Genomic DNA, 18394 nt, shown 5'->3' on the forward strand with positions numbered 1-18394 from the left:
ACCAAAATAATAGCCAACAAATGTATATTTTTATATATTAATCAATAATATACATAAAATATACCTCTTTGATACATAATACTATATAAATTTTCATAATTTGGCTAGCAAGTATAATTACTTTTTGCCGACCGACCAAATGTGTAACTTTGTCTATTAAAGGAATCCCAAAAAGATGGGCTCAAGCGTCACTCATCCCTAGCCCGAGATCTATTACATTACTTACCAAAGCATAAGGTGAAAAGGAGAGGGCGGGGGTGGGGGTTGAGTTCAATACACAAATGCAGATTTGACAAGTACAAGCTAGTAAAACCAAGCAGCACGGGCAATACTGGAGCAAGAGAACACAAGCCTCAACATTCGATCCATCAAATAACAAGAGATCTGCCATATGACTCATTTTTCATGGGCACATGTTCATTTCTTCAATCTGTTTTTCAAGAGCAAAAGCATTTACACTCTCAGGTGATGTACAAGTAACACAACTCAAAATGTACAATTGTCAATCTTCTCTGTACTGACCACGAACACAAACTGAGTAATGTGTTAAACCTATTCACACTGCGGAAGACCAAACAACAGAAGAGCAGAAACCAGAAGGGAGGGCAGCAGCCTAACCGCCAGCACTTGGGTACTCAGGCCTTGCATTTGCGGTCAAATATCCGTCGACACAGATGGGTTGGTATTTGTAGTATGCAGGAATTATTCGCTGATTGCTCTTCACAGTCCTCCAACATGGCTTTGCACTCCGACGTTCACTAGCAAAGTGGGCCTTCTGAGGTAACCAATCAGCATGCACAACTGATAACTTCATCTTCCCACTTGGACCTTGATAGACGTTCTTCGTGCTCTTCAAGAACTCTTCCTCCACGTGAACTATATCTATCATATCGGTCCTAGCAGGTGGTAATCCCCAATAGAAGACGGCATTCGGCTCCGATGCATCTACGTCAACATACTCTGTTGGGTTGGGGTCACAAAATCCCAGCAACTCCTCCAGCTGCCAACCAAGCAAGGAAGGAGCGTCAAGATACAACACTTGCAACATGAAATAAAAATAACATAGAAAATAGAACTACTTGTCAAAGGAGATTGCTTTATGCGTTGCCAGAAAAACCAGGCAAAGACTCCAAGAAACTGGGTAGAAAAAAGATCAAGTATCAAGTAACTCTCATCACATCTCTAGTCAACCATGTAGCAGTATTCTCAAAACTTAGATAATTTACTAGCCTCGTTAGTTCAATATGTACGCCAATGCTTTATTTAGATATAAGACTAGATTCAGAATCCAGATGCTACAAATAAGATGGACGAAAGATACAATACCACTACCAGAACTTTGACAACACCAAGTAGTTTTCTACTTGATGTCTCGAAAAGAAAAGAAACAAACAAAGATACAGCCCCCTTTTCCTTGATCAAATGACATCTAAGCTGTCTTCACATGTTTATAAAGTACTCCTTATCGCAATGAGGATATTTATGAAATTTGGACAAGCCGTTACACCCTTTAAAGAGGTAAATTAATCTACAATAATCTCCGCCATGCAGTCAATGATTTCTTCTCCCCAACGCTTAAAGATTATATCAAGTTTCCATTAACAAAGTTTCTGAACTAAAAATCTCGACCCTGAGTATCATCATAAACCTTACACAAAGATTTCTCAAATAATCGTCATCATGCACCAAAATAAAGACGAGTGTGATTGTCAAAAAGAATCATATCTCACCATGCATTATTGGAAGTCAACCGCATAACATAATCACTTCACTTACCCTCAGCCTATTGGATTACATAAAATGATATAGCTAAGTGCTCTAGCAGGTGAATTGCCTATACCAGAAGATTCAATATTGTGTTACAAGAAGGCATAATTACTTATCCACAACATATTGGATTATACTGAATCTATATAGTTCAGCAGGTTTCCACAAAAGCTTATTGTGCGTCACCTTTGCTAATATTCTTTTTTCTAGTAAGAGGTCAAACTATGCAAAATGACATATAGATGATTCATGTTTGACGAAAGCTAAGAGAGTTGAACGACAGAGAAACAATAAGTCAGTTGGCAGGTCACATACTTTGATAATTAGGCTGCGAAAGCGTGACTTGACACAACCCACCCAATCACCTAGCTCATCTTTATCAGAAGTTGAGAGGAAAATTTTGACAAATTTTCCATATTTTCTTGGATAAGGAAAGGGCTCAAACAGGACGTTCCAATCAAAATCTGGCCTTAACATATCCTGCAGTGAAGACAACATGCGGTGAGTGGGGAAAGGAAGAGCTTGGAGGGGTGGGTGGGTGGGGGGGGGGGGCACATTTGCAACATGATTATTGAGTCCCAAAAATCCTTCAACCAACAAGAAGGGACAAGCTCACAAATAAAGGGTGAAAAGGAAGCATTAAAGATTTAATTAGGACACAGTTATCAATAAATCAATACCAAAAGTGGCATACCTTAGTCAGCATATGCCCTCTAATGAACTCATTCTTGATTTTTAAAAATGTACTTCTGACAACGTTTGAATGACAAAATTCATATGGGCTACACGGTAACTGGATTGGCATCCACAAAACTTTATCAGTGGGAATAACTGGCCAAGCAACTCCATCTTGTAAAACTACTGGAGTCGGCCAATGCCAAAAGGCAAATGTCTTGAAGAAAACAAAAATAAGTGCACTCAAGCTGGCTGTTGGATGCCTTTGACAGATGAATGCTGAAAGTACTGCTAAGTGAACTCCTCCAAAGAATCCGAGCAACTGCAGGTTATTTCTTCATTAGTTTTATTTCATGATCAAGATGAAGTTTGGTCAGAGTGAAACTTTAAAATAGAGAAGCAGGATAAAAAGTCCACAATCCTTACATTCCCATAACTCCACGTTTCTTGGCCCATAGTTTAACAGAACGCAGAACTGCCTGGAATATCTGTAGGATATCACCACAAATTCAACTATGTAAGTCACGGTAATTCTGACTAAGGAGCACCAATTAAGAACTTTAGCATACTGACACAGCCCAAGAATATCCCAAAACGAGAACAGGCTAATCGTTGTATTCAACTACAGAAGAATCAATATTCGCAGGTAAGTTCCAACTACTAGAGTATCTTCAAATAAGTTCTTCTCCATACATCATATCTCAAAAAGTTGATGGTGACTGATTTATCAACTAACTCAAAGTTTCTAAAGCCTCTTTCTTGACTTCATATGACCATAATCAAACTCATGAAGTGCCTCGGGTAAGAGTTCAGAATTCAGAATTGTACATCACTACAATCTCCATAAAGTTAAGTGAACCATAACTTAAACAAAGTTATGAAGAAAGAGTATTTCAATCAGTAAAACCACAAGTCAAGTAAATTCTTCATGTCTGTTTTCTAGTTTTAGTAAATAAAACACCACTCTCCTAGATTAACTACACAAACTGAAAGAATTAACTATTTGGAACCATTACTTACCTCTACATTTGGCACAAGTTGAAGGATTCTCCTATTTGCACGTACACCGGACAGACTTTTCCAGCTCGTATCATCAATATTCTTAAGGAAGAATGGGTTGAATACATCCACATCCTGACCATATCAGTGAATGCTAATATGATGTAACAATTCATTCAGAAATCATATATTAGAGAAAGACATTTATGAGAACTTTGTTTTCAAATGAGCAGGTTTGAGGTGTCGTGACCTGCTATGGATACTCACTATTGACTATTGATCACAATAACAACAATATAAGTGTAAACTCACCCCAGGTATAGATATTACTTTCAGTCGTGCATATGGAAGATCAATAGAGATCCCATCAAATTTGAATCGCATCAGAGGAACCTTTGCACCTTTGACACAGTGGATATCTGATACTTCCGGTCTGCTCGCGAGCATGTTGTGCAGAACAATGAAAAAGTCTTCCTAAAATGATATACAGATCAAAATCTGCACAACCTCAATCAGATCCAAAGAAGCTAATAAGAAAAGGACTCACTGCTATTGTTGCAAAGCACGGTCCAACACACAATGCATCAATATCTGACTCCGAATTATGAACCTGAAGAGAATAAAACAAGTCAGAACATGAGGAAACTGCTGCTTTGATTTTAAAAGTGGAAGTGAAGTAACAAGTAAATTGCATTCTCCCAGGGCGTGGATCTATAGTGTTCAATTACTGGTTAAAGTAGAACTGCATTTTGCAACACGAAAATGTCAGCTTGATAACAAGAACAGAAATTATTATCCACAAATCTGCCATCGTACTACTGCATTCTCCAATGAAACAAAAGAAAGGGAACTGTCAAGTAATGGATAAAGACTTACTCCTAGACCATATGATCCAGATGTCAATATTGTGCCAGAGGCAAACCTGAGGTATCTTTTCGGGAGACCGCGATGGTAAGCCACTGTCTTAACCCATTCCTTCACTATCTGATAAAGGAAAACAAACAAACAATGTAACCAAGTTAATCACTGTTGCCAAGAGAAAAATCAGCTCTCTGGTACGGAATTTACATAATAGAGAAACAACTAGCACTTCTGGGAGTTGTTTAACCTTTTAGAAATGTATATGTCATTAAAATATATAAAGAACTTCTAGTACTCTTTATTTTTATTTTATACAACATTGGCTTGAGATGAGTTTAAATGGAGTAACATGATTAGTGAGGATTTACAGCCACCCAACTTGTTTGGGACCGAGGCATAGTTGTTGTTGTAAAAACAACATGAAAAACTCTGACGAATCACGAGTAACAGGTGAAGCTTATTTTGTTTTGTTGTTTTATTTCCATATCTTATTCTTTGGCACATTTATTTTACAAATTAATTTACTACTCCATCTTGTTTTCATTCTTTAGATAGCTCTTTTCTTGCAATATGATTCATGGATTCCAGAAACCTATCAAAAAGATACTCCCTCCGTCCCAAAATAAGTGTCACTTCAGCAAAAGAAACATGTCCCAAAATAATTGTCGCTTTAGGAATTCAAGACAAAAATAGTAGTAGTTGTTTCCAACTATACTACTTCTTCTTAATAGTGCTCAATTCTCAAAAAAAGGGGTAACTTAGTTAACTATCCCTTGTATTTATTATTTTTCTTAATGGGCGTGAAATGAGCGAAAACGACATTTCTTTTGGAAAGGAGGGAGTAATTCCTTGTTGACCTGCACAGTGATTTCTAAAGGAAGTACCTGTTTGAGCTTGTGAATAGCATTTCTCCTCTTTATTTCCTCCTCTGGAGAGGGCACTAAATCCTCATCGCCCATCATCTGCTTATAAACAAAGCCACATTAAACAGAAAGCACATCAGTATTGAGGGTAGGGGAGAAGAAAAAGGAAATTAGAACAATAATACACACAGCCACAAAGTTGGCACTCTCAGCCACACCAAGCACATACCAGTACCGATGTGGGACATAACAAAAATGTACTCTTACAATGAGGAGAATTGCAAATTATGGTACTTCTTCAGTATATATAAATTTCAGTGTTAACAACAAAAAAGAATTGATCTAGTCTGAATTAGCAACGAAAGTTTATTCAAAAAGAAGTGTCAAACATTTGATGGGACAAGAATATACAAACCTGAAACAGAGACATTGACCTTTCCATCTCTGTTCTTAGAATCACATCTAAGTTTCGCCGAAAACCCATAACCTGAGGCACTGATGAATCAAGATTCGAATTTGGATGCAACCCAATTGGCTGTACAAACGGATAATTCACATGTCCAGGATCAACAATTAATTGTTGCTTTACAAGATTGCCAAATTCCATGCACAAATCTTTAATTGAATTCAAGAAGATGAAAGTATCTTGACTCTTGAGTCTTTTCAAGTAAGAAAGGGTAAAGGGAAATAAACAAAACCCCTTATTGAAAAAAAAGCTTTGGAAACAATTCTGTTAGGTGAAGAATACGAAGAAAGAATTATGGTGATCTGTACTTGTGTTGTGAATTTTGGTAATGAGTATGAAAACCGGGGAATGAAAGAAACAGGAATTCTTTTGGTGTGTGGTTAGAGGTGAAAACGTTAAGATGCTATAGGGGCAAAGTGTCATCATTTCAAATTTTGACACCTATGTGTGTGTTACACATCATCTTAATTAAAAGGAAAACTTATATTTGATGAATCATGAATGTGATTAGTATATTTTAGGTTCTAGATATCTCTCTTTTTGTTTTTTTTTTTTTTTTGGGGGGGGGGGGGTTGGGGAGGGGGGTGGTGAGGGAAAGAATATCCGGAATCTTATTCAAGACCTAAATAAAGAAAGAAAACAATAATAAACTGAAAACTAGCTTATTTAGTTGAAATATATTCAACTCCCTTTGTGTATTCCATCCTAATTAGCATGAGCCATTGTCCGTCTAATCCTAACAGGTTAATTCTAATCTTAACGATTAAGGTTCTCTAGAGAGAGTTTAAAGCTAATTATTTGAATAGTGTAGTGTCAAGCTTTGAATTTCAGTGGCTTTTTCTATCATCCTGTTAATTAAGTAAAGAGAGAGAAAAAATAATGGATTCAAAAATAAGTAGATGCTTAGCGAGAGTTAAGACAAGGTGATCCCATATCACTTTACGTGTTTGTCATGGTGATGGATTATTTAAATAGATGCTTACCGACACTGAAGGAATTGCCTGATTTCAACTATCATCCAAAGTGACAGAAGTTGAATATAGTACATTTGTGCTTTGCAAATGACTTGCTCATGTTTACTAGAGGGGATGTTGGCTCGGTGCTACTGCTTAGAGAGAAGTTCAATCTATTTTCTGAAAGTCTGAAGGCTAATCTGAACAAGAGTCAAGTGTACTTTGAAGGTGTAGAAGATGAGGATAGGACTGAGATTTTGATTGTGCTGGGGTATGAAATAGGTGAACTCTCTTTCAAATAATTAGGAGTTTCCTAATCCACTAAAAGGCTTACAGTTCTACAATGTAAACCACTGGTAGACAAGATTACTTCAAGAATTAATAATTGGATGGCTAAAGAATTGTCCTGTGCTGGTAGGCTCCAACTCATTCGTTCTGTTCTGTTTGGAGTGCAAGCATATTGGTCACAACTTTTCCTACTCCCACAAAGAGCCATTAAGCTTATTGAGGTTGCATGTAGAATTTATTTGTGGACAGGTCAAGCAGATATCTCCAAGAGGGCATTAGTGGCTTGGGATAAGATTTGTTTTCCAAAAAAGGCAGGAGGCCTGAACATTACTAATTTGAATATCTGAAATCAGGCAGCAATTTGTAAACTTCTCTGGGCTTTGAGTCAGAACAAATAAAAGTTATGGATCACTTGAATTCATACTTATTACATAAAAGGACAGAGACTGATGGAGATGGAGGCACCCCAACAGGCATCATGGATGACCAGAAAGACGTTTAACATGAGGAAATTCTGGCACAACATCATCACTAATGAACATGTAATTCATGCGACCCTGTAGAGTACTTATTTGACTAGGTTGAACCTGATTTCATGATAAATTACCGTTTTGATCTCTGGGGTTTTAGGTTGACCTTTTGGACCCGAATTCCTTATATGACTTTGTGGCTTTATTTTAATGACAAATAAGTATTATCCATATGATGCGGCATATCTAAACACTCGAGGATTTCTAGCACCGTATCGTAATGTCGATATTGGTTAGGGGATTATCATCATAGGCGGGCCATAACAAGGACGAAAAGTTTAATCATGCTCATGCACAACTCATAAATGTTATCAAACGTTCTTATGGAGTTTTGAAAGCAAGATTTTCGATTTCGGATAAGATGCCTCCATATTCTATTGATGTCCAGAGAGATGTTGTTGTTGCATGTTTTGCAGTTCATAACTTTATCAGGAAGGATCGTATAAATGATGAGTTGTTTAATCAATATGATTTACCTCAAAAATATTTAATAAGGAAGAAGGAAAACACGAAGAAGTGTTAGATGAAACAAATAGACCTAGTTGAATAGCTGGAGATTCGCAGATAATGCACAATATGCGTGAAGAACTTGCACTTCACCTAATGCAAAGAAGAGGAAATACTTGAGGGGTCGTTTGGTACGCGGACTGAATTATTCCGATATTATAATCCCAGGATTATAATCCTAAGATAAATTTATCCTATATAAAAGGTGGCATAAAATAATCCCAAGGTTAATAGGATTGAGTACGGGCTTCATTTTATACTTTTTTGGTAGAATGTATAAATTTATCCCTACCTTCTATCAAACATGGTACAAAATTAAATCCAAAATTAGTACTGGGATATCCACCTTATACCCTGTACCAAATGACCCCTGAGAGTTTTATATTTTCATTATTTGAAATACTTTTATAGTGTTTAAACGTTAGAATTTGATCAGATTGTTTTATAGTTAATTATTTAAATTATCATATACTTGAGTGTTTGAAGTGGAACAAGATTTTGTTTTGGATAATTTATTTTTTCATTAAAAGATTAACTTATGTTGAATTTTAAAACAATCATATTACCTTTTATATTGATGTATAAATTTAATTTGCATTTCAGATAGATTAAAGTTTTTATCAAATATAAAGTATTTTCTATCGAAAAAATAAACTTATTTTGCTGAAATGGGATTTTTATAATATCTTACTGATATAGTGTGATTTCACTTTCACATTCAGATATTGAAAATAAATAGTCTTAATCATTCAGTATTCAGATCTAGAAACCACATCTTAATATTCAGATGCACATTCAGATCTAGACATCAGGATCTTAACACACATCTTAATATTCAGATGTGTATTCAGATTCAGACGTCTTAATCTAAATAAAAACAAATGAGGCCTAAGACTTTGTTCAAGATCTTAATGAAAAGATCCATTCAGACCAAATAAGTGCTTAAAATCTTAATGTAAACAAATGCATTATGACTTAATATCTGAATCATTCAGATTCAGACTCAGACCTCCATTAAGTGTAAACAAAAAACAAATGAGACCTTAATGACTGAGATTTGAATTATTAAGACTAAGACATTCATTAAGTGCAAACAAATAAGGTCTTTAACCCCCTTAACCTTTTAAATATGAAAAACAATACCCCTATATCTTTTGAATGGGCTAATAAACCCTCTTGCTCATAATCAATAGTTAAAATTGAGTTGAATCATTGCATGTAATTTAAAATGTCAAGAATGACCTTCAATTATGATCACCTATTATATATTTATCTAAAAATCAAAAGAATAACTAAAAGTACCCGATGTATTGTATAGAAATGTTTAATTTCATTTAACGTACTTTTGAGCTAAAATAAATAATACGACATTGCATTCATCTTTTGCATAAAATAAAAACCACTTTAATTAACACTTTCAGGTGATTTCAAAATTTTATAATATTATGTCCCCTATAAATTATATATCCATTCGAAATTTTACATTTTATTTTCAAAATAACTAATATTGAAATATTTTGAACAAATAATTACACCTTTAAATATGTGAAATGACCTGAAAATAAAATAACGTATCAAACAAAATTGACTTTTTGAAGTATTTCAATAATTGCAATAATACAAGTTACAGGACGGATCAAGATAAATTTAAAGTTCAACAAAAAGAATATTCCATGAAATAAAACGAGGTTTTGAAAATCAAAAGAAGAGCTACAAGAGAGAAAATAAAGGTATAAAAATTTAAAATTTTATATAGTACAGTACAATACAATTGCTTAAATTTCTTAACTACTGAAAAAAGTAAATGTTATCCTTGTTAATTGAGGACTATCATTGACATTTTAAATACAGATGTAATGCTCTAATTTATTTTTAGCCGTTAATTTAAAATCAAGGAGGTTTATTATTTCTTTCAAAAGGTGAAGGAGATATTGTTTCACAAACTCAAAAGATTATATTTAATTGAAAGATAAATAGTTTGGTAAGTATAAATTTATGCTATGGATATTTTAAAAAAAAATTAATAATTTCGTACTTTTACTTCTTAGAAAATAGAAATTTATAATTTATTCAACAATAGAAAAACTGCTTTTTTTACTTCCCCAAATCATTTCTTTCTTGGTCAAATACCTCAATATTTTTAAAATGAAAATGCTTTTACCTTAAAAAAATTTGGCCAAATATTAAAACATAAGGTAGCCCAAAAATGAATTTGATGTGAGCCACACAATTTTCTATCAGGTAGAAAAATATCTCTAACAGAAAAACATAACCCTAGATTCTCTATCAGGCGCAAATCACGTGACCAGCAAAAATCACAAGAAAAATGGTATACAGCGCGCCGCAAACTATTCACACTCGTAGAAACACTATAAGACCTACTTACAGCCATTAGATCACACGACACGTCATCAATCCGCGTTATTCCCTGATTCAACGGTCTAGATGAAACCGTCTGCATAGCTACCCAGAAAGAACGAAGAAGATCCTTTCTCTATTCCCACTTTTTTCTCTTCAAACAAAAAATTCTGTAAAATTTAATTTTAACTTTTCTGCTAAAAAAAAAAAAAAGGAAAAGAAATCTTTGAGATATGGCTATCGTCAACGATGAACGAGAGTTTGAGGAAGCAACAATAACTCATGAAGAAGTTGAAGATAAGGAAGTGGATGCTGAGGATGGTGATGATGACGTGGAAGAGGAGGAGGAGGATGATGATGATGAGAAAGAGGTGACACAGAGCTCAGGTAGTGGTCCACAAGTTCACTCTGTAGATGACGATGATGATGAGGACGACGAGGATGATGAAGATGATGAGGATGATGAAGGTGACAGTGATGACGACGACGACGACGACGATGATGAGGATGAGGATGAGGAAGAAGCTGAAGTAGAAGAAGATGAGGTAATTAATAGAAATTACCTCTTTTCATATGATAGACTTGATGTTTTGGTTGGTATGTATGCTTGTTTTGTATGTGTTCTTCGATTTTTCGTCCTGAAATTTCACGGATCTGCTTTATTTCAGCACTTTTAGTTGTTTCTTTAAGGTAAATAACACTTTGCTTATGATATGCTTGATGTATATGTTATTAATTTGGTTTGTAAGTATTTTTTTGTATGTGTTCTTCGATTGTTGTTGTTGAAGTTTCTCAGATCTGTTCTATTTCATCACTTTTAGTTGTTTGTTTAGTGTAAATAACGCTTTGCTTGTATTAGTTTCAGTTTCAATGTTGAAATTACGCAGATCTGTGGTTGTTTTGACAGTTCTAGGCTAAAATTGTTAAATTTGGATTTATTTGGCAATCTGCTGTTTTGTTATGTTTGTTTGAAGGGAAGAAGTTTCTGGATAACTTTTTTTATTTATTTTTAGTTTTGGATATGAACTTTAAATTTTTTGAGTTTTTGGTGAGACAGACTTAGTTACAGATCTGATGAATCCGGAAATTTTTGTGGCTGGTGCTTCTCTCCATGACCTTTTAAAAAAATCCTCTATGCTGTAGAAGTCCCATTTTTTTTTCCTCTTTATAAAAAGTACTTTTACGATTTCCCCCCTGAGATTCTTTCAATGGGGAAGAAAATTATTTGCTGATTTTGAATTGATAGTCCATTTTCTATTTCACACTGTAATATGAAAAAAACAAAACTGGTAGTTTTATGAAAATTAGCTTCGAATAAAATTTTTATGAACTTTTTCCGTGACAAAAGGCCCTTCTGTTGTGGATTTTTTCGTATTGTGGGTTTTTTGCATCCTGCACGATAGCTGCATACTAGTGAGATGATTAGAGCCTGTATAGTGCTTTTCAAGGGCAAGGTTTCTCTTTCTCTCTTGTATTAATCCAAGAGGTTGTGATTTCCTTTTTGGGCTAAATTTATGTCTGACAATCATATGATTATCAGCTCGGTTGTTTTAGCCTTGGTATTCTCTTAACTTGTAGTATGTTTTTTTACTTGAAATTTAGATTTGTTTGCGTATTAGGTTGTTGTTACCTTTTCGTTTTGAGAAACTAACAGAAGGGTTGTTGACTTCTTGTTTACCTAATAGTTGATTATTATTCCCTTCGCTGCCAAGTGAGAGAATTTTCTACTAATGAAGTTTGTTAAGCTTGCACTCAAATCACGTGAAATGTCATGAACTCATTTCCTTTTATGTGTTCTGGCTAGAGATGATGGGACGATATTTGTCCACTGATATATTGTTCTGAACTGTATGGCAGGGGGATCTTGGGACGGAGTATCTTGTTAGGCCAGTGGCCCGTCCCGAGGAAGAAGAAGATGCTAGTGATTTTGAACCAGAAGAAAATGGTGAGGAAGAGCCTTTCGAGGAGGAAGAAGAGGATGATGATGAAGACACCAGTGGGAAGGTGGAGGCCCCACCAAAGAGGAAGAGATCAGGCAAAGATGATGATGACGATGATGATGATGGCGGAGAGGATGATGAAAGACCATCTAAACGATAGGGCTTGGCCCATCTGGCTGACCCTTGGTATAGAGGTCAATCCCCCATCTTTTCCTCTCTTTTGTTTTAATCAAAAACAAATACCTCTATAGAAAGACTTCATGTATGATGATGGTTCTTGTAGTTTTAGTTTTAATCTCCTCTGGATTTTGCATAGTGAAGTTGGGGTACTACGATTGTGACTCCAGTTTAGTTTAGTTTTGTATAAGAACTTTGGTTCTAGTTTAGCTGCAAGTTACTGTATGTGTGTTTCTAGTTGTTAACCTTCGTTAGTCTGCTGGATGCTATTTGATGCAAATATATTTGGTGGACTTAGTTTAAACACTGTTCAGTTTATTACCTACAATTATTGCTATTCTATGCATCTGGTGGTGCTCTTAGAGCCTGTTTGGAGCTAAAAAAAATAAGTTGGGGTAGTCTAACTTATTTTTTTTGGCTTATAAGCTGTTTTAGATAAGCTAAGTCAAATGGGCCCAATTATTTTTTTGAGCTTATTTTAAGCACAAAATGACTTTAAGCTAGCCAGCCAAACACTCAGAAAAGCTGAAAACAGCTTATAAGCAACTTATAAGCCAATCGAAACGGGCTCTTAGTCTGGTGCTTGCTGGCTTTTCTCGAGCCCACAGAAGATGAGAAATGGTCAAAGATAAGCTCAATGGGCTTAATTAAGTTGTGTTGGATCTTAATGGACCTTGATTCTTGGGCCAGTGACCTTATTGGGCTAAAAGGAGCTTTTAGGCCTCAACTGCAAATAAATTATCTTTGACAAGGGACGGGAAACTTAAAAGTCTTAAACTTGGTGTATCAGTGGCTGTTGTCCAATTGGATGGGTCGCAAATGAAATGAAACACCTTAAAATGAATAAGAAATCCATGAGAAAAAGATTTACCCGTGGATCAAGAAGTGCAACACAACGTATAGTCAACTAACATTTTTCACCCTGTGATTGCATTTGCTCTCAATAGACTAACTTGACGTGGTGTGGGGGTGCTCTTTTTCGATTTTCGTAGTCCATCAGGCTTAGTCAATTACCCCTTTTATGATAGCTACTAGTCAAACTTGTGAATAGCCATTAACGGGATTCTTTTATCTATATCTTCAACTATTGGAATTTGGATCAATTATTGCGGAATCGATCTCCTATTGTTGTTTCTTTTTCTTTGCTGTCATATCACATCTTCTTTCATTAATAAACACACATATACACGTATATAGTATGACAAATACTGACTGGGTTTTGCTGATATATTCTAGGCCAAGATGAGACTCTAGCCGTGGGTGAAGAGGACACAACAGAACCACAGCTGCTTCAGATTTGGAATCCTATGACCTCCCTCTACTCTCTTTTGGGCCTCTTGTGTTTTATCCGACCTCTAAAGAGAAGTAAAAGGAACTTCAACGGAAAAAAGGACAATAATAACAATAACAACAATAATAATAATAATTCTGAAAAAAATGAATTAGAAAATAATGTTTTTAAAAGATAAAAACTATATCCCCGATCATTACTGACAAATTTGAATTAAAAGATCATATTTTTAAATTTGAATTAACATATCAGTAAGAAGCTAAAAGCGCTGAATTTTACCTACTCCTAAATTTAAGGAAATTGACCTCACTAATGACTAAAGAATGATTTTTAAATATGTCAAATTTCTTAAAAATTCTCATGATATTTAAATTCACAAATGCATTGAATAGAACGTCTAGAAGATTGCATAGCCCTGAAAGGGAAAAATAAAAGGAAATAAAACATATTACTTGTCTCTTAGCCGCAAATCTTTCTCTAAAAGCATGGACTGAAATAAAATTATAAAGAAATCAAAATCACAAAGATTCACGACTTCCTTAGCATAAGCAAAAATAAAAATTACTTTTCGAACAACAACAAAAAGAAGAAAAAAAAAATCGAGGCATAGGGTGTGTTCTGTATGGAGGAAGATGTGAATTTCTACTCATTTTTTATATTCGGTTGGATAGTGGAAAATAAATGAATTTCTTACTTATTTTCTCATATTCGATTGGTTGGTAGAAAACATTTTTCGAAAAATCATAACCAAGACCCACCAACCACACTACCCCATACTACACCAACCCCCACACCCACCACCGACCGCCCACCCACCCCCACCCAACCACCATCCTCGAACGCATTTCATCTTAACCCACCCCTACCCCACACCACCACCCACCCCACGCCACCTCTCCATCCAACCCTCCCACCCACCCAACCCCTTTCAAATTTTCTATTTCATATATTTTATTTTACTTTATAATTTTTTTACAACAAATAGGAAATTTTTTCTTACCCACCACCACCAACTATCCCTCCACACAACCCAACCCCACACCAAATTTAACCACGATAACTTTCCATTTTTATATATCTTTTTATAAAGGTAAAATTAAATATGGGTTATTAAGTAGAAAGTATTGGGGCGGGGGGGGGGGGGGGGGGGGGCTGGCGTGGGTGAGTGTAGAAAAAAAAAACAATTCAAAACTCTTTTTGAAAAATATTATTTTTTGGGAGGGGGTTGGGTGTCGTGGAAAATCAATAAAAAAAACTTTTCAAAACATGTTTTTTTAAAAGAATATTTTTTTGGAGGGGGTGGGGTCCGGCGGGGGGGGGGGGGGGGGTCGTGAGGGGTTGGTGATGTAAAAAACCATTTTTTTTTAAAAAAAACTTTTATTTAAGAAAAAAAAATTCGAGGGGGTGGGGGTTCCCGATGGGGAGGGGGGATGGGGTGGTGTAGAAAATCCAAAAATAAATAAATTAAAACTTGTTTTTTAAAAAAAAAGGGAAGGGGGGGGGGGGGGGTGGAGGAGTGCTGCGTGGGGTTGTGGGAGTAGTTGGAGTTTGGTGGTTGGAGGTGGGTTTGGTGGCAGTAGGGTAGTTGGTGAAATGCCACTTACGGACTTGTTTTCCCGAAAGTCATTTTCCTATTTTTAGGGAACTTATTTTCCTAAAAAAATATTTTTTCAATATTTTGACCAAACAAACATGAGAAATTGAAAAACATTTGAAAAATGTTTTCCTCCATACCGAACACACCCATACTGTAAAATAACCCTCCTCTTAATAACGACCAAAGCCTACTTCGATGCCATTGAGGTTTCATGAAATTTCTCATGATAGTTCAAACACATAAATAAAAGGCATCAAAGGGAAGCAAAACTCGAAGGATGAGTAAGAAATACATAAATGAAAGACGGGGAAAGAGGGAAAGTATTTAGCTTCTATTAATAAATTTAATACACACATTAAGCGCAATAATTTTTGGGGAAGATGAAAAGAATCAAAATATTTAAGACTTTTCAGTTTTCAAGAATAAAATAAAGGGAAATATGAGGATAAAAGCTATTTAAAAAAGTAGTTACCATATCACGTTCCTCAGACCAACAAGCTAATAGCAAAATTTGATATTATTCCTTTTTTTTTTAATGAAAAATAAACAGCTTACGACTAAAACTATGTTTGGGTTAATTTATAAATTTGGCGGGTTAATTATTAGTTGTACATTGAAAAGATGAAAATTTATATAAGTGAAATACATTTTTTTAGCAACAAAATCATTAGGAATACAACCTCCCCTTGCCCTTACGTCACAATTTTTAAACAATTGATATTTTTTTAGTACAGGGTATCAGGGATATGCAAAGTTTATTCGATAAGCAACAAAAAATAAATTATAAATATTACTCTAGCTCATAGTATTGTTGTTATTGGTGATTAATTTTTTCAAGAATCTGAAAGAGGTAAAGAAAATCATTGATTCTTCCGGTACTAACATCGATATGAAATGCACACTTTTTATTTATACATAAACTCTGAGTCCGGAGCCAAAATGACATATTTTTACAGCAATTAGACCAAAATAGGCTGTCTTTTTTTTTTTATACCCAAATGGGTATTTCGTTGATCATTCAACGAAATACCCCAGTTACTGTTCATAGCAGCAACTCTTTTTTTTTTTTTTTTTTTTTTTTTTTTGCTATTTCGTGGATTGTTCCACGAAATAGCTTTTTTTTTAATTTTTTTTTTTGCATTTCGTGGAACAATCCACGAAATAGCTTTTTTTTTTTTTTTTTTTTTAATTTCGTGAAAAAAATGATTTCTTTTTTACATATCATGACACAATCCACGAAATAGATGTTTTTTTATTTTATTTCGTGAATAAAAAAAGAAATAGGAAATTATAATTTTTTTTTTTGTTTTTGCATTTCGTGTATTAAAAAACGAAATAGGATAAAAAAAATTCTAATTTCGTTCGTATAAAAAGGAAATTGGAAAATATATATATATATTATTTCGTGTATTAATGAAGGAAATTGATTTGTTTTTTTATTTTTTTTGCATTTCGTAATCTAATGAACGAAATATGTTTTTTTTTTTTTTTTGTATTTAGTGAATAAAAAAACGAAATAGGAAATTATATACATATATATATATATATTTTGCATTTCGTGTATTAAAAAACGAAATAGGAAAATAATTTTATTTTCATTTCGTTTATATAAAAATGAAATAGGAATATATATATATATATATATATATATATATATATATATATATATATATATATATATATATATATATATATATATATATATATATATATATATTTCATTCATGTACCAATGAAATATTTCGTGGATTGTTCCACGAAATGCAAAATAAAAAAATAAAAAAAACATATTTCGTGGATTGTTCCACGAAATGCAAAAAAAAAAAAAAACAGTTTTATTTATATTAACGAAACAGTTTTATTTTTTAATTTAAAACTGTTTTTTTTTATTTTTTTATTTTGCATTTCGTGGAACAATCCATGAAATATAAAAAAAAAACAGTTTTTTTATATATTTTTGAAATTGATCTTATATATATATATATATATATATATATATTCCAAATTGATTAAAAGCCATTTTTTATTTTTTTTAAAATATATTTTTCAAAAAACTTAGTGTTTAACTGTAAGGTTATTTTAGTCAACTTTATATATCGAGAAAATTAGTCAGCTTTATTTTCAAAAATTGAAACCGCAGAAGTGAAATTGACATTCATAGATACATTATCCCTGGATTTTTACGTTGAAATCTATTGCGTATCATCATCTTATAAGTAAATAAAACTGAAAATTTCATGCCAATTTGGGGAAAAATTGAAATTGAATGTGATAAAAGGCGTTTTTTTAAAAATCGGCTCGGCCAAACCGCCTTGTGGCAGTTTGTGTGCATAGATCTCGGAAAAATACCCAAAATCAAAAAAAAAATCGCGTAAATCGGACGTCCGAGCGCAAAGTTATGACCATTTAAAGTTTGACGACTTTACAACTAGTTTTTCTCCCTATATTTTTTAGAATTATATTTATATTTAAAATAAAGTTATGTCTTGACTTTACAACTATTTTTTTTTTTCGTTTATTAAAAAACGAAATAAGATTTTTTTTTTATTTCGTGAATATATAAATGTTTTTATAAATGAAACAAAAAAATATATATATATTCATCCTATTTCATTGGTACATGAATGAAATATATATATATATATATTCCTATTTTTTATTTTCCTATTTCGTTTTTTAATACACGAAATGCAATATATATATATATATATATATATATATATATATATATATATATATATATATATATATATATATATAATTTCCTATTTCGTTTTTTTATTCACTAAATACAAAAAAAAAAAAACCTATTTCGTTCATTAGATTACGAAATGCAAAAAAAATAAAAAAACAAATCAATTTCCTTCATTAATACACGAAATAATATATATATATATATTTTCCAATTTCCTTTTTATACGAACGAAATTAGAAAAAAATTTATCCTATTTCATTTTTTAATACACGAAATGCAAAAACAAAAAAAAAATTATAATTTCCTATTTCTTTTTTTATTCACGAAATAAAATAAAAAAAACATCTATTTCGTGGATTGTGTCATGATATGTAAAAAAAAAATCATTTTTTTCACGAAATTAAAAAAAAAAAAAACTATTTCGTGG

General features: G+C 33.4%; 2 protein-coding genes across 2 annotated transcripts; one reads left to right on the plus strand and one right to left on the minus strand.

Annotated features, from left to right (window-relative positions):
* Window positions 1–332: 332 nt before the first annotated feature.
* On the minus strand, window positions 333–6114 carry LOC132626743 (nuclear poly(A) polymerase 3-like). The gene is made up of 10 exons (XM_060341719.1): window positions 5581–6114; window positions 5187–5264; window positions 4318–4425; window positions 3989–4051; window positions 3754–3915; window positions 3463–3576; window positions 2869–2930; window positions 2462–2777; window positions 2083–2247; window positions 333–1000 (listed from the first exon to the last, which is right to left on the minus strand). Exons 1-10 carry the CDS (start codon window positions 5770–5772, stop codon window positions 614–616), a joined length of 1647 nt encoding a protein of 548 aa, XP_060197702.1. The 5' UTR covers window positions 5773–6114; the 3' UTR covers window positions 333–613.
* A 4121-nt stretch (window positions 6115–10235) lies between these two features.
* On the plus strand, window positions 10236–12688 carry LOC132626744 (uncharacterized). Its single transcript, XM_060341720.1, has 2 exons — window positions 10236–10812; window positions 12125–12688. Exons 1-2 carry the CDS (start codon window positions 10501–10503, stop codon window positions 12365–12367), a joined length of 555 nt encoding a protein of 184 aa, XP_060197703.1. The 5' UTR covers window positions 10236–10500; the 3' UTR covers window positions 12368–12688.
* Window positions 12689–18394: the final 5706 nt, after the last annotated feature.

The sequence above is a fragment of the Lycium barbarum genome, chromosome 2 (genome assembly GCF_019175385.1).
Source record: "Lycium barbarum isolate Lr01 chromosome 2, ASM1917538v2, whole genome shotgun sequence".
Lineage (NCBI taxonomy): Eukaryota > Viridiplantae > Streptophyta > Magnoliopsida > Solanales > Solanaceae > Lycium > Lycium barbarum.